Source organism: Lolium perenne, chromosome 6, assembly GCF_019359855.2.
Source record: "Lolium perenne isolate Kyuss_39 chromosome 6, Kyuss_2.0, whole genome shotgun sequence".
Taxonomy (NCBI): domain Eukaryota; kingdom Viridiplantae; phylum Streptophyta; class Magnoliopsida; order Poales; family Poaceae; genus Lolium; species Lolium perenne.
This window is the reverse complement of record NC_067249.2, coordinates 169,730,712-169,747,956: the sequence shown is the minus strand read 5'-3', so window position 1 is coordinate 169,747,956 and position 17,245 is coordinate 169,730,712. Positions and strand designations below refer to the sequence as shown.

The following is a 17,245-nucleotide window of genomic DNA, read 5'->3' as shown; positions in this document are numbered from 1 at the left end:
CGGTCGCTCAGCGTCCGTTTGCGTCGCGCCGCTGGAGATGCCCTAAGAACCTGGGTCGTTACAGAACTCCAACAATTCATACAGATACTTGTAAAAATGTCATAAGATCCCCTCTTTTCTAGTACAATTTTTTTGGGTCCGGCAAACAGGATAATTGTCGACATGAAATGAACAACTAAAATCAAGCTATCTTATAACAAAGTATGTTTTGATTTAGCAGGCGAGGTCGTAGAAATGCAGGCAAGAAACTTCAAAGCAGAGATTAATCTACTTTGACATCTCCTTAAGAAAGAGACAAAGCCCAAGTACCTTGTGTTCCTGGTTCATAAGATTTCTAAGAGAAAAAAAAATAACTAGAGAAGACCATGCGTTGGCTTCAATGGACACATCTGCCTTCTAGGCTTCTAGCAAAGTACTTCCTGATAGATAAGTCTGGTAGTCATACACTAAGAACTCATGATTGCTACCTGACAATAAGTCTGAAAACGAACTTGGGAGCTAAGCACCATTGCTAAAATAAGAAAACCCCGATGATAAAAATTTCAAATCCTTGAAATATCATCGCTAAAGCAGCATTTACAACTATTTGAATGCCAACATGGCAATCAGCTTCTTCATAATAGAAGGGCAGCTCCTGCTAAGATGATCAAAGTCATCGCTGTCCAACAGAGCCCTCAGGTTTGCAGGGGTGCCAAGAAAATGCAAGCATGCCTTCTTTAGTCCTTCGCAATTGTGCTGCTCAGCTAGCGCCAGGATGGTGGCTACTGTGCCTACGGTAATGTAATTGCACAGCTTTTCCTCGCAAATACTCTTGAGCCTATCCATGTTATACCTGTCGGCCGCAACAAGTAGATGCTGGTACATGACATCTTCCTCTTCTGGTTTTGGTAAGGAGTCGGTGTACGCAAAACAGAGCAATGCCTTGAACACCTGCGCCTCCATGTCATCTATGCGCACGACACCTGCGGTGTTGCCCTCCTTCATACCGCCAAAGAGCTCCGCACTGAAGACTGGCGATCGGGCAGCAAGCACACACCGGTGGGCTGCGAATGTCTCACCACCAACCTCGAAAACCACATCAGCGCCCTTCTCAGTCTTCAGGAGATCACCAAGGTGCTGGTACAGGTCAGATGGTGCCACAGAAACGAATGTTGTAGGAGTGGTCTCTGGGAAATCTTCTGCACGGTAATCTTGAATGACAACAATATCGCACCTGATGGTGAAAGAGTCATCCTTGAGATGATTTGACTTCTCCAGCTCTGCCCTTTTGATAAACATCGATGTCCCCCAGCCATTTTGACTAGCGTAGTTCTTTACTGGTGCTGTTGTCAATGAAGGAGCCTGGTCCTTCACCTCGTCGGCAAAGGAGAATCTGTGTTGTGCCTTCACCGCCGTGGTGACAGTGTCGTCAAGAGAAAGATACAGAGATATGTAGTCGGCATGCTCCGAGTTGATGCCATTGGGATGGTAATCGATGTGCCATCTATGACCTCCAAGGGTGAAAGCGCGGGACTTGATCTTATCTCCGCTGGGGACGCCCTTGGTGCGGGAGTAGCCATCGATCTTAAGAAGGTGGTACCCGCTCACTGTGGACGCGACAATAGCGGAGGCGGACCGCGACGGCTTGTTGCTCGCTACGGCCGACATGGTGAACTAGCTACGGGAAATATTCAGCTGTAAACCTAACCGCGGCGGATTCAGCTGTAAGCTCGCCGCCGCCGCCGCCGCCGCCGCGGTAGGTTTTAGCAAATTGTGTGGGAGGAGGACTGGAGGAGGAAGAGAGTAAGGGTGTGTTTGGTAGCCCGGGGCTACTCAGATTCTCTTCTCTCAACCAAGATTTTGAGGGGATCCATTGTTTGTTAGACCGGCTCTTCCCATCTCAACACTGCCGAGCGGATACAGAAAAGTGCCCAGAGCCGGGCTGAGGAGCGAAGCCCGAATCGAGCTTCGCTGCTCATCCGGGATGAGCTAATCCCGCAGAGTACTGTAGCATGGCCCGAGTCGCCCCCCAGACCCAATCCCGCACGCCATTCCCCCTCCCACGCGGCCCGCCTCCTCCTCATCGCCTCCACCAGCGCTGCTCCCGACTCCGCCACCAGCCACAGCCTCGCGCGCCGTCGCGGCCTGGCTTCGCCTCCACGGCCTCGCGCGCCGTCGCCTCGCATCGCCTCCACGGCCTCGCGCGCCGTCGCATCCACGACCTCGCGCGCCGCGCCGCGGCTCGCGCGCCGCCATGGCCTCGTTCGCCGCCGCGGCAGGCTTCGCTCCACGGCATGGCGCGCGCCACGGGCCTCGCGCCGACCTCGCGCGCCGTCGACGGCCTCCCGCGCCAATCATCCACGACCTCGCGCGCCGCGGCCTCGTTCGCCGCCGCAGCCAGGATTCGCTCCACGGCCTGGCGCCGCCGCCACGAGCCTCGCGTCGACCTCGCGCGCCGTCCACGGCCTCCCGCGCCCACGAGCTCCAGCCTCGTCCACAACCTCGCGCTGCCGTCCACGAGCTCCAGCCACGGCTGGCATGGCCTGCAGAGGGACCCGATTGCTTTTGTATCTTGTATTTGGGGACCTGATTGCGTTTTATTTTTGTGTGGCCGGGCTCTACTCATACATGAGCACCAAACAGCTTCTCTACTCAGCAACTCTCAACACACCCGACCTACCAAACAAAGGCAAAAATCCCAACTCAGCATAGTTGGGGTCAGCATAGTTGAGGAGAGATGAAGAATCTGAGTAGCCCCGGGCTACCAAACACACCCTAAAGCGATGAGGCACGAGCCCGTAGTCATCGGGCCTACTCAAAGTGCATTCCGTTGCGTACATTGCTCCACTGACCCTTTCATGGGCCCCCTTTGGCGTATCCACGGTCCGTCTCTCGGCCCATCCTTCGCCTACACAATCGTTAAGGCAACTCGAGTGGCCGGCGCCGCACACCCCCAGGCCCATTATCTGGTTTTGTCTTTTTTTTCTGTCCGGTTTTCCTGTTTCGGGTTTCCTGGTTGGTTTTCTTTCTTTCATCTAGTTTTCTGTTTCCTCTTTCTGTTATTTTTTTCGTAATTTTTTAATTTAAAAGTTGCTTAAATTTTTTTAATGTTCAGAATTCAAAAAATGTTTTGATTCAAAACTGTTCACGAAAAAAATAAATTTTAAAAATTGATCAGATTTCAATTATGTTCGACTTTTAAAATTCATTTTTAAAAAATATTAAAAAATGAAATTTTCAAATATAAAATATGTTTAGATTTCAAAATGGTCAAATTTAATAAATTTTGGATTTTAACAACACCAAAGGAAAGAGAAAGGAAACAAAAAAAGAAAACTAAATAAGAAAGAGATAAGAAAAAAAAAGAGGGAGTGCGGTCCAGTCCAACACACCTTCCTAGGGTGTACGACGCGAGTTCCCAGCTGCATAGGTCGTTATATAGCACCTCCCTCTCGAGCGCCCTGACCCAAAATGGATACCAAATGTATCCATTTTGGTTCGATTGGGTCAGATCGTGGACACGAATGGCCCTGGCCTTGTACGTTTTTTTCGGAGGCAACATAGCGGCCTGACGCAAAAAAAAAAATGTCAAACAAAAAAACAGGTTGAAAACCTATAGTCCTTCTCCTAGGTCAAGTCCATGATCATCGGCATTGGCTACAGCCAGTTGGGCATCGGCGCACCCAGTAAGAACACTGTCAAAGGAGTTGCCATAGGGAATGTCGGTCGTTGAGCCCCCGGAGCAGGCATGGGCCACTGCCCACTGGTGGAAGTTCAAGGGAGCTTCCGTGTGTGGTTTTGGTAATTAATAGCAATGCATATGGATTAATGTTTGCTTTGAGTTATATTTGTAGAACTTGTCCATAGGAAATGATTGAACCATATGTTGGCTTGAAGGTTGCAACAAGAAGAAAATGGAGAAGATCAAGTGACAAGTATGTTTTGAAGAAGATGGAGTGAACTCTCACATGTATGTTCAAGAGATAAACATTATGAAGAAAGAAGAAATGATGTGCAAATTAAAGATAAGCCATCTCGAAGAGATAGTTTACTTAAAGCTTGCCATGCATATAGTGATCATGAATATGTGAAGATATGTCGTAGAAGAGTCTCTTCCGTAGTGGGTATGGGGAGTGATGGCTGTGAAAAAACAACCATATTTATCTATGTTTAAATCTGATATTGGTCAACTAATTGATGAAATATCTCTCTCAACTTGCCATTAATCACCAATTATTGCAAACATGTGCAAATCTCTTCTTTTATTTCTCCATGTGTAGATGTGGACATTTTCAGGACAGAATCAAGGGCAATTAATGAAGATTTTCATGTTGCCAAAGCTCCCAGTCAAAGAGGCCACAAAGAGAAGCATCAGAGGGTTTAGCACCGGTGCGGCCGTATCCGTCGGTACGACGCGCTCGTACCAGGCGTCCCCCCTTGTTGATACCCACATCTCTTTATTGAAACATTATTATTTTGTTGCTGATGGTCGCCGCATCCTGACGCCAACCCATCATCAACACTGGTGAATTTCAAGGCTCATGCGAGCTCGCCATATTTAGAGTAGAGAAACGGGAGGAAGAGGAATCAACAAAAATGAATAAGAAAATTTCATCTAACAATGTGAGTTATTGGTAGGGGGATCACCTAGAGAGTGATATTTGGTAAATACTTTCTTCTTTTGTTACAAGCAGTATATTTTTCGCACAAGCTACAATATGGGCTGTCCAGTTCGTGTTAACAAACTCGGCAAACACATCAACCTTTTAGAGACCTTCATTCGACCTAGCTTAGCTTTCTAGTGAGTTGCAAAAAGAAAAAAATTTGAGTGTATTTCTTTCGTGAAAATGTCGCAACATTGACCAAATAATAGCATCCTAAACAACCAAACACATGTAAAAAAATCCTAAACAGCCAAAGCCATGTAAAAAAGCGTCCTAAACCCTGTTAAGAAAGATAGAAGTTCAAATTAAAATCCTGAGCCGATCACTTGCGAGCATAGTTTAAAATAGCGAGCTATTTCATTTAGCCGCAATATTTTTGGAGGCTATGAAAGGGTACAGTCGGGCTATTGCGGGCTATTCCATTTAGCGTTTTGTAATTTTTTTTGGAATATTTCAGACATATCTTACCAAAAAAGAGGAAAACTATGACTCAAACACAATTCATGATACAATTTATTCAACTATTCAAGGCCAACAAGTATTCAGCTATTTAACTCACAAGTTTTATCTAATCATATTGACGCAAATTTAGAAAACAAGAAATAAAAAATATAAGAGAAATTCAAAATACATAAGGTTTAGCGGCTAAATTAGAGACTATTTAGGGACTAAATAGGGCTATAACATGCTATTAGAGTTTTTTCCTCATTTAGCCAAGAAATAGTGTGGCCCCAGCAGCAGATCTACAAAAAAGCTATAGGCGGCTATTTAAAACTTTGCTTGCAAGTGAAGTTTCAACCGACTTCTTTCGATGCTTCTGCAAGGCGTACCGCAATTTATTTCTAACAGGTTGGACAAGCCTTAGCTCCTAATCTTTCCAACTAACGGAAGCAGCAGTTAATTTCTGATGTCGATTGCTCCAATTTAGTTCTTCCAGGCTTGTTCGTATGAATGTACTGCATGCAATAAACAGTACAGAAACCGGGCTACTTTTTGGGAAGAGCAATGAAAACAGAGACGACACCTAATTGCATTGTGCTTATGCTGCACCGTGCATCTGCTATTACAACGTTCTATGTACGGCATGGTCGGCTAATCTTATGCTACCTGATTTGATGAAACGTGTAATTTAGCTACAATTCGCAAAAAAAAAAAAAAGAGTTAAGAGTAGCTGCTTTTCAGAAGAAGTTAAACGAACGGCTGTTGCTGACGAGCACTAAAAGGGCTAAGCTGCATTTGAAAAACATCTGTCGTATGAAGATTTCTTTCGTTGCATCTCCCGATTAGTATATGTTGCTGTTGTGAACTAGTGTGGTTAGGTCAGCTATCATACAACATTGTACTGTACGAAAAAGTGTAAAGCGTGCCGACGTCTCTCCGTTTCTGAAAATATCTGCACGCTCGTAGATATTTTTGGCCGAGTCAACAGTCCACCTGGCCGTGTTGTCTACTAGATAACGACCAGTTCAGCTGTACCAGTTAGACCTTGTAGAAAAAGAAAACAGAACATTGCGCCACAAAAGTACACATAGAATTGTAAAGCAATCACTACGGCGATGTCAAATTTTTGGTGGGGTGATGGTGCTGATCGTAAGAGGATGCATTGGTTGGCATGGTGGAAATTGTGTATACCCAAGATGCAGGGAGGCATGGGTTTTCGAGACATGGAATGTTTTAATCTAGCACTATTAGCAAAACAAGTGTGGAGACTTCTGGCTGAACCGGAATCAATGTGTGCAAGAGTTCTGAGAGCCAAATATTTTCCCTCGGGGGATCTCTGAATGCAGCTCTAAAGAAAGGTAGCTCCTTCACTTGGCAGAGTATATGGTCTGGTATTCAAACTTTCAAGAAAGGACACATATGGCGAGTTGGAAAGGGAGATCAGATAAACATCTGGGAAGATGAATGGATCGCTGGAAGCTACTCACGTAAGGTCCTTACACCAAAGGGGCAGAATGTTTGTACCAAGGTAATTGAGCTAATTGACCCAATCACAAATTCATGGGATGCTGATTTGGTGGGCCAAACGTTTCTGGATGTGGATGCACATAGAACGGCAATCCCACTGTCATCACATAATATGGAGGATTTCATAGGTTGGAGCCGAACCAGAACATGGACTTTCTCAGTTCGGTCAGCCTATCATACAGAGTGGGAGAGTAAGTATAGACGTAAATTACAGCGAGGTGGTGGAGCTGGAAGTATAAACCCGCATCCAATGTGGGATAAAATCTGGAGTCTGCGGGTTCCATCCAAAGTGAAGATTTTCATTTGGCGACTAATGCAGGAAACAATACCATGTCGAGTGGTACTAGCAAACATGCACATAAAGATTAGTGGCCAATGTCCGATCTGTGAGGTTGGTATGGAGGACACTAAAGATATGGGAAAAGCTTGGCTTGGATGCTATGATTGAGAGGGCTTCTAGTATAGACCATGCAGGACAAGCTGTTCTGGAGCACCTGCTATGTGTTGAAAATCAAACAACAACGATCTTGGGACAGACACATACACCAGAACTGGTGGCAATTACCTGCTGGTACTTGTGGTGGGAGAGAAGGCAAATCGCACATGGTGAGAAGGTGAAAGAGCCTGTGGGTACGGCGATAGCGATTGGAGCAATTTACTCCAATTTCACCACGGCAAACTCACCCAAGGCGAAGCGGAAAACAAAAGGCTGGTCCAAAACTCAATGTTGATGCTTCTTTCGATGCGGATGATCTTCGAGGAACTACGGGTGCGGTAATTCGAGACAGTAAAGGAAACTTTGTCGCCGCAAGCAATAGCAGGATTGAGTTCGTCCATGATAGCATGTCAGCGGAAATTCATGCTCTGAAGCAAGGCCTAATTCTGGCTCAATCTTTAGGATGCAACAAAGTCGTTTGCTGTTCTGATAACATGGACGTGATCCAAGCAATGAATAATGGAGGCTATTCCAGTGGAATTGCAGCGGCAATCCTTGATGACTGTTACCATCTGGCGACTGAGTTTGTGAAGATCCATTTTGAACATGATTATCGTGAAGCAAATTCTGTAGCTCATGAATTAGCTAGGTTGGCACGGGGACAAATGCAGCAGGTTTGGTTTGAGAATCCCTCTGTATCTATCATACCTCTTCTCATAAGCGATGTAAGCTCTATTATTACTTAATAAAGAGTATGATGCTATCAAAAAAATAGAAAATTCTTGAAAAATTGAAATGTTGGGCAGTAAATCTAAATTTGGTGCGTGATCGAGGGAGACGCGAGATTAATTTGCTTGATTGAATGGTTGGACTAAGGTTAGTTCCAGAAACGAACATGAAAAAACATTGTTCTGTGTTGGGCCTAGCCCATTTGGGGGTGTGAAGGATGAGTGGGATGGGATGGGACGTCGGCCTAAGAGCATCTCTAGCGGTGACTGAAGTCACCAAAACTGAAAACGGCGAGTTCAGTCTCCCGAATTTTACGGTTTCGTTGAGTTTAGTCGAGACGCAGAATAGAAACCGAAAAGACGAACTGAAAAAAGAAATCAAACATCGCCGGAAATTTTTGGCGATGGACATGCGAAATGCAATGAGTTCGATGCTCCGATCGAGCTACATTCAAACATAATTTACATATAACAGCCAAAATAACTACTAATCCTACACCGCGCGCCTAATTTGACCAAACTTTGGCCCCGGGATAGTCACCGGGGCCTCTACGTGTGGCGTAGGACGGCTACGCGCGGTGGAGGACGCCTAGGCGACAACGAGGGCGGCGAGCTCGATCACCGTCGCCTCCTCTGCGTAGTTCCCGCTGATGAGGGGAAGCGACGGCACGTCGTCCTCGTCGTCGCTGCTGTAGGGGTGCGGCGGAAGTGGCGGGCTGCATGAGCCGCCCGACGGGAGCTCGCCGTCCCCATTGCGCGCCGACCTGCGTGGCCACCTGCGCGCCGCCCGCTTGCGCGCTCCCTCCGAGCGCATCCACTTCGCGCGCTCCGCCTCCGAGCGCAAAACTGGCGGACGTGGCGGCGGGCCTCCGCCGCCGATACGGCCGTCTCCCCTGTCGCATCTTCCTGCGAGCGCCATGGGGAACGGAGCAGAGGTCGCGGCGAAGCGGAGATCGCGAGGAAGCGACCGAAATTCCTCGCCAGAGTGCGAGGGTTTTTCGCAACAGAGGAGCGCATGCGGCGGAGGGGAGTAGAGTTTCGAAACCGAACTCCCCTCTCCGACCTGGTTAAATAGGGGCCGCGCGCGGAGTTTCTCTGGCCCTCGGGAAAGTTTTTTGGGCCGGGCCGCCGAATCAGGTTCTAGTCCCTGCGTCTTTCGGCCAGAACCCGTAAATCCGTCAGAAAAAATCAGTTCCAACGGCATTTACGGGTTCTGTTAGAGTTGCTCCAATGGAGTGAGAACTTCCTCTAAACGACATAGTTACGGAAAACGGAACATGATCCTTTTTAGATAGTAGAGAAAGTGTAGTAACATGGACCATATAGAAGCCTCCTAAACCCATGTAAAAAAAGGGTCCTGAACCCTTTAAGAAAGATAAAAGTTCAAATTAAGATCCTAACCAACTTCTTTCGATGCTTCTGCAATCTGCAATGTGTAGGGCAATTTATTTCCGACGAGTTGGGCAAACCGTAGCTTCTGATCTTTCAACTAACGGAGGCAACATGTAATTTCTGATGTCGGTTGCTCTAGTTTGGTTCTTCCAGGCTTTGGTGGATAAGGATTATAGTATGTATAAACAATACTCCCTTTACACTAAAGTATAGTGCATATAAGATCTTTTTGAAAGTCAAATCGTGTGAAATTCAACTAAGTTTGTACAAAAAAAAGCATTGACATTCAGAGTATCAAATCAATACCATTTGATTCATCTCATGAAGTACTCATTCCGTCTCAGTTTAACAGGCGCGTAGTGGTTTAAGACAAAGTTTGACCATTAATTTGATCAACAAAATATAAATTATATGTCTACAAAATTTATACCATTAGATTCGTATTGGAAAGAGGTTTCAAATGATATAAAAAATTAACATATATTTCATATTTTATTGACCAACATAATGGTCAAAGTAAATTTTTTGGGTTAGGTGCGCGCCTGTTAAACCGAGATGGAGGAAGTATATTTTAATATGGTATACATTTGATATTGTAGATATCGATAATTTTCTTAACAAATTTGGTCAAAGTCAGTGAAGTTTGACTTTCACACAGACCAATGCACATTATATTATGGTAAGAAGAGAGTTCTGAAGCCGGTTACTTTTTTGGGAAGGCCCATAAAAATAGGACGACACCTTATTACATTGTGCTTATGCTCGCCCTGCATTTGCTGTTATGACGATATATGGACGGCATGGTCGGCTAATCTCATAAACAAGTACGCAAGGCCTGGGATCTGTGGGGGACGCAAGGAGAAAATAGAAGGTGCACATAAGAAAATTTTGCTCTACCCCAAGTCAAAGTGTGATGTTGCATCTTCAGTTTATTTATGCCAGAAATCCAAATATTAGAAAAAAAAATTGTTTTCCAAAAATTCATGGTGGGACACGGCCCACCAGTCCACCTTGCTTGTGATGGCACGTGTAATTTAATTAGACATCTGCTTTTCAGAAAATGTTAGATGAACTGCTTCTACGAACGAACACTAAAAGGTTTTCTTTTTTTTGAGGGAACGAACACTAAAGGGTTTAAGCTGCATTTGAAAAAAAAACATCTGTCATATGAAGTTTCCTTTTGTTGCATCCCTCGATTAGTATATGTTGCTGTTGTAAGCTAGTGTGGTTAGGCCAGCTACCATACAACATTGTACTGTACGAAAAAATGTAAAGCGTGCCGACGTTTCGCTGATTCTGAAAATATCTGAATGCTAGTACTAGATATTTTCGGCCGAGAGTCAACAATCCAGCTGGTCTTGTTGTCTGACCAGATAACGACTACTACAGCTGTACCAGTTAGAAACCACATATATATAGTATTTTTTTTGTAGAAAAAACAGAACATTGCTCCACAAAATAAGTACACATAGACAGCTAGGCCATATTACTTCTTGAAAAGTTTGAAATGCCGGGTAGTGTGTGTCTGCTAAAAGAAACAATTACACTAGCTCTAGAAGCTTAAGAATGTATTTGCAAGTTTTCTTGGCAACCTATCAAAAATACTTCATTACCATGGGAAATGCACTTTTGCTCATAGGAGCATATACTCCCATTACATATACTCCCATTACGTGAATCCACATTCCAAAGTGTCAAAAAATTCTAAACTAAATTTTTACATGTACATCTAGACATTTTACGTTGGTACACAAGTTTTCAGAAAAAAAAACATTTTTCTATGGCTCCCGTAAAAAAAGACAAATTTTGATGCTGTAACACGACTACGTACAGAACATTTTTTTTGTCTTTTTTGTACACACCAAACAAAATGTTGTTTTTCCATGAAAACTTATGAATGAACATAGGATGTCACGATGTATACCAAAAAATTTATGTCAGATTTTTTTGACATTTTTAAAATTGATTTTTTTATTTTCTATAATGGGTGCATATGCACGCGTGTGCCAAAACGCCACCTCCCATTACCATGCACTAATATCACACTTGGTGTCGCTATTTTCATTTGCTAGCTATATCGCATGCCATAGTTGTGGGGACACCGGATTAGGTGTCCGAAATACCCTGTTATGCATTCAACTCACGATCCCATCATCAGTGTGCCGTGAACACATAACCGAACTGAATATCCAGAGTTACATCATCCATTACAAAGTACCGAATAAATAAGTCTTACAATAAACGGGTCACATGATCCAGTCTTACATAAACGCCACTTCGGGCAAGTTCATCACAACAATGCAGCGGATACACATCAACGGCATCGGGCCCAAGTCAAGCCTTAGACTTAGAGGCACCTGACTGGGAGATCGTCCTAGGTCGCATAGTCGTCTTGGTAACCTCCATCGTCTTCATACTCCTCATAGTCTGACCAAGTTAATAGCGAGGAACAAAGCCGTGAGTACATTTGGAATTATACTCACAACCATCAAGAAGGTGCTAACAAAAGCTAACTTAAGAAGACAAGAGAGGAAGAATAGTTTTAGTTATGGATATAGCATGTAGAAGAGAATCAGTTTCTCTTGTGGATATAGCATCCCAACTTCGCAGTTGAAGGGGACACTAAGAGGGGTTCTATGACATCTCTATATCTTTGTTGAAGAAGATACTTCAAAATATATCCTATGCCATCTCTATATCTTTGTTGAAGAAGATACTTCAAAAGATATCCTATAACATCTCTATATCTTTGTTGAAGAAGATATTTCAAAAGATATCCTATGACATTTCTATATCTTTGTTGAAGAAGACACTTCAAAAGAGTTCCTCAACATAAAACACTACGATGGGCTAACCCAAAAAAAAAATTCCTTCTCGACCATCTCCATATGGTCAACACAATCTTTCTCATACCCTTCTGGTACTTCAAAACAAGTTCTTTCCTTTCATTTGTCAAACAATTTTATAAACCAAAACTCATCAGGCTAAGCAACGGCCATTCCAACCGTCCATGACAGCGAAGGCGGCTATTCGAATAGATTTAACTCTGCAGAGTGTGCGCACTTTCCCCACAAGAACCGATAAATCCGCCGGGATCATCCCTGGTTCGTCATACAAGGGTATCCGAGCCCCGGATAATCAGTCAAAGTCTTTCGCTTATCTCCCCTGGCATGGGTCTTTCCCTGTGGGCTTAACCGTCCCGGCACCCCGGCAGCACATCTCCCTATTTGAGCATGTCTTCGGCACCACGACAGAAGGCCCTCAATAATCGTCCGGCTGTAGGCAACTACAGTGTATTGCCTCCTCCAGAGCGCAACCCGGCGTCAAAGGTCGTCGTGACCTTCCTAGAGAGTTGTGAAGTGTCTCACGCCAGCTTCAACATACTACGGACTAAGCCCGTGCCCAGTTTTTGGGTGATGTGGTTGCGCTAAGTAATTGGCATGGGTGAATACTTAGGCGCCAATGTTTTCAGAAAACAATATTTTCCTCTTCCCAACCATCTTTGTCAAGATCCTTTCCTTTCATAAACACACACTTGGGTAAGGTCAACTCACCCAATGTTTTAGCAAAACTTTTACAACAAGATAAGCCTTGAGGGGTTCCCAACCTAAAGTTTTATGAAGGGACTAGTACACAACATGGCCGTGATGCTATTCATCATGCCACTTAGTGGACGTGTGGAGGTGTCAAAAAGGTCGGCATATATACTCACGGAAAGTATACCTAGCCGTCATAAAAAGAGGGATACAACAATATCCTCGGGATAACCACTATTCCACTAAAAAGGGGGGTGCATGTGAGGTGTCATAAATGATCGACACGCTTAAAGTAAGCATGCGTTGATGACATAAGTAGAATGGCATAGCCATGACCATGATGCTATCCATCACTCAACTTCGGGATGTATGTGAGGTGACAAAAGGGAACCATCATGCTTAAGGTAAGCATGCTCCAACAATGAGTAGAAAGGCACACCCACGACTATGGTACAATCCACTCTACCACTATGGGTGTATAAGTGAGGTATTTGGAGGGGCTCCATCATGCTCATGGTACGCATGTATCAACACAGGAGAAGACTAACATCCGATAGATCAAGAGACAAGATTAACAACATGGAAACAACAATGTGTGACACAACATTCAGAGATCAAAAGATGGCTTGCCTTGGTTGGCTTGTCCCTGGTCTTCTTCAAAACATTCTCCAAAATCCTCTCCTTCAACATCACCCTCGTATCTAGCGTCGCAAAAATAAACGATACATACTATCAACACATAGCTCAAGAATCAAGTTTTAAATAAAACATGACAAAATATGCAGGGGTGTTTGCTTGGCAAGATCAAAACATGGTTTGGCCATTTTAAACAAAGGTGAAGACAAGGCTTTAAACAAAAGAGATAGGGATTTTGGGTTCAACATTGCATGTAACACACCATTATTCCTAACCAGTACCAAATAGTCGTGAACAGAGACTAACACTAATTTATCTCGGTAGTCAGTACTGAAACAAGACTAACAGAATTAGATTTTCTCAAAAATACTAAATCTACAGTTTTAGGAATTAGTTTGACTATGCAGAATACATATAAAAAGTTTAAATTGTATAAAAATGCACAAAAATCCTAAAAATACAAGGTCAGTGGCATCTGAAAGGTAATTTCATAATGGTTCTAATGCAATTGGCTTCACTTAAAACGGATGTACCAAACTCAAGCTATTCACAAAAAGGCTCACAGATATATTTCAATTTTAACATAAACTTTAAATTTTCAAACGATTTAATTTGGGCGGGAAAGGATTTGGGCCGTGCGAGGTGCACCGAGATGGGCCGGCCCAGGGGAGTTTCCAGGTGGCGTAGAAAAATAAAAATAAAAGAGGTCGGGGCCCGTGGTGGGCCAGGCCTGCATGTCCACCGTGGCGTGCATGGCCCATGCAGCCACGAGATCAAGATCTGGCGGCTCTGAGGCCATCGTCCTCGGCACGTCTACATCGCACGTGGCGACAGAGAGAAAGGGAGCGGCGGCGTGGCTTACCTGTGGCAGGTGATGGCTTGGCGACATGTAGGCGTGTTGGTGGAGTGGTGGCGTCGTGCGTGGGCGGCTCGGCGACGTCCAGGTGCTGCTGCTCCTCCTCGCTCGGCGTCAACTGCTTCACGGGCGACATCGGCGTGTCGATGGCGTCGCGGCTCTGTGGCGGATATGGGCAAAGGAGGGGCAGACAGGGGACGGTTAGGTGCTGCAGGAGCTGGGGAGGACGATGGACAAGGGGAAGAGGCAGGGGGTGGTGGCGACGTGCAGCTCCACCTTGTCACCGTCCTGGTGACCACGGCGGCGGCTTCGTGCAGCAGCAGCTCGACCCGCGCTGCTGTGTGTCGAAGAGGGTGGTGTGGCTGTGAGAGAGGGCTGAACGGGGGCGGCGAGCATTGGAGCGGGGTTTTTATAGGGAGAGGAGGGGGACAGGCGTATCAGCCGTGCCCAACGGGAGACGGCGCGATCGTCCGTGCGCGGCAGACGAGGGGGATAGCGGGGTAGACGAGGTGGCGTGGGTGGCGTCCAACGTGTTGACGCGTGAAGACGAGGTGGCGGGTGGTAGTCGAGGCGACGACGCAGCCCGCGAGGCGTCTGGCGCCATGACGGCGCGTGGGCGTGGCCAGCGCGCGTGTGTGGCTAGGGTTTTTGGCGGGAGAGGGGGTTGGCGGTGCTGGGTGCTGTCTACTGTTAGCTTCTTTTCCTGTAGACAGTGTTGGGCCTCCAAGAGCAGAGGTTTGTAGAACAGCAGCAAGTTTTCCCTTAAGTGGATCACCCAAGGTTTTATCGAACTCAGGGAGGAAGAGGTCAAAGATATCCCTCTCAAGCAACCCTGCAATCACGATACAAGAAGTCTCTTGTGTCCCCAACACACCTAATACACTTGTCAGATGTATAGGTGCACTAGTTCGGCGAAGAGATAGTGAAATACAAGTAATATGTATGAATATGAGTGGTAATAACAATCTGAAATAAATATGGCAGCAAGTAGACATGCAACAGAACAGTAAATAAACGGTGTTTCGATACTTGGAAACAAGGCCTAGGGATCATACTTTCACTAGTGGACACTCTCAACATTGATCACATAACTGAATAAATAAGTGCTACTTTCTCTACACTCTCTTGTTGGATGACAAACACCATTCATTGTGTAGGGCTACAAGAGCTCCCTCAAGCCGGAGTTAACAAGCGCCACAACATTCGGTGTTCATATTTAAGTAACCTTAGAGTGCATGATAGACCATTGCAATTATACCAAGTACATGCTATGAAAGGGGGAATAGATCGCATCAATACTATCATAGTAATAGTTAACTCCATAATCTACAAGAGATTACAATCATAACCTATGCCAAGTACTACATGATGCACACACTGTCAACATTACATCATGGAGGAGGAATAGAGTACTTTAATAACATCACTAGAGTAGCACATAGATTGATAGTGATACAAAGCTCATCATATGAATCGCAATCATGTAAGGCAGCTCATGAGATCATTGTATTGAAGTACATGGGAGAGAGATTAACCACATAGCTACCGGTACAGCCCTTAGCCTCGAGGCAGAACTACTCCCTCCTCATCATAGGAGACAGCAGCGGTGATGAAGATGGCGGTGGTGTCGATGGAGATGCCTTCCAGGGGCAATTCCCCGTCCCGGCGGCGTGCCGGAACAGAGACTTCTGTCCCCCGAATCTTGGCTTTGCGATGGCGGCGGCTCTGGAACTTTTCTCGTATCGTGGCTTATTGGTGTCGAAGTTTTAGGTCACGAAGGCTTAAATAGGCGAAGATTCGGAGTCGGAGGGGCCCTGGGGGGCCCACACAGTAGGGCCCCCCCCCCCCTTGGCCGCTCTTCGGTGCTCTGGAAGCTCTGGAAGCTTCCGTGAAATATAAGATCGTGGGCCTTGATTTCGTCCGATTCCGAGAATATTTCCTTTGTAGGATTTCTGGAACCAAAAACAGCAGAAAACAGGAACTGGCACTTCGGCATCTTGTTAATAGGTTAGTTCCGGAAAATGCATCAAAACGTTATAAAGTGTGAACAAAACATGTAGGTATTGTCATAAAACAAGCATGGAACATCAGAAATTATAGATACGTTGGAGACGTATCAGCATCCCCAAGCTTAGTTCCTACTCGTCCTCGAGTAGGTAAACGATAAAAAGAATAATTTCTGAAGTGACATGCTACTAACATAATCTTGATCATACTATTGTAAAGCATATGAGATGAATGAAGTGATTCCAAGCAATGGTAAAGATAATGACTAAACAACTGAATCATATAGCAAAGACTTTTCATGAATAGTACTTTCAAGACAAGCATCAATAAGTCTTGCATAAGAGTTAACTCATAAAGCAATAAATTCAAAGCAAATTAAGGCATTGAAGCAACACAAAGGAAGATTTAAGTTTCAGCAGTTGCTTTCAACTTTCAACATACATATCTCATGGATAATTGTCAACACAAAGTAGAATAATAAGTGCAATAAGCAAGCATGTAAGAATCAATGCACAGTTGACACAAGTGTTTGCTTCTAAGATGGAAGGAAGTAGGTAAACTGACTCAACATAAAGTAAAAGAAAGGCCATTCGCAGAGGGAAGCATGGATTACTATATTTGTGCTAGAGCTTTTATTTTGGAAACATAGAAACAATTTTGTCAACGGTAGTAATAAAGCATATGTGTTATGTATAAGATATCCTATAAGTTGCAAGCCTCATGCCTAGATTACCAATAGTGCTCGCACCTTGTCCTAATTAGCTTGGATTTACATGGATTATCATTGCATAGCATATGTTTCAACCAAGTGTCACAAAGGGGTACCTCTATGCCGCCTGTACAAAGGTCTAAGGAGAAAGTTCACATTGGATTTCTCGCTTTTGATTTTTCTCAACTTATACATCCATACCGGGACAACATAGACAACAGATAATGGACTCCTCTTTAATGCATAAGCATTCAACAACAAATAATATTCTCATAAGAGATTGAGGATTAGTGTCCAAACTGAAACTTCCACCATGGTTCATGGCTTTAGTTAG

At 44.8% G+C, this 17,245-nt stretch overlaps 1 protein-coding gene across 1 annotated transcript; it reads right to left on the bottom strand.

Moving 5' to 3' along the window:
* Positions 1-244: 244 nt before the first annotated feature.
* On the bottom strand, positions 245-1,791 carry LOC127306956 (BTB/POZ and MATH domain-containing protein 1-like). The gene has a single exon (XM_051337655.2). The coding sequence runs from the start codon at positions 1,645-1,647 to the stop codon at positions 583-585; it is 1,065 nt and encodes a 354-aa protein (XP_051193615.1). The 5' UTR covers positions 1,648-1,791; the 3' UTR covers positions 245-582.
* Positions 1,792-17,245: the final 15,454 nt, after the last annotated feature.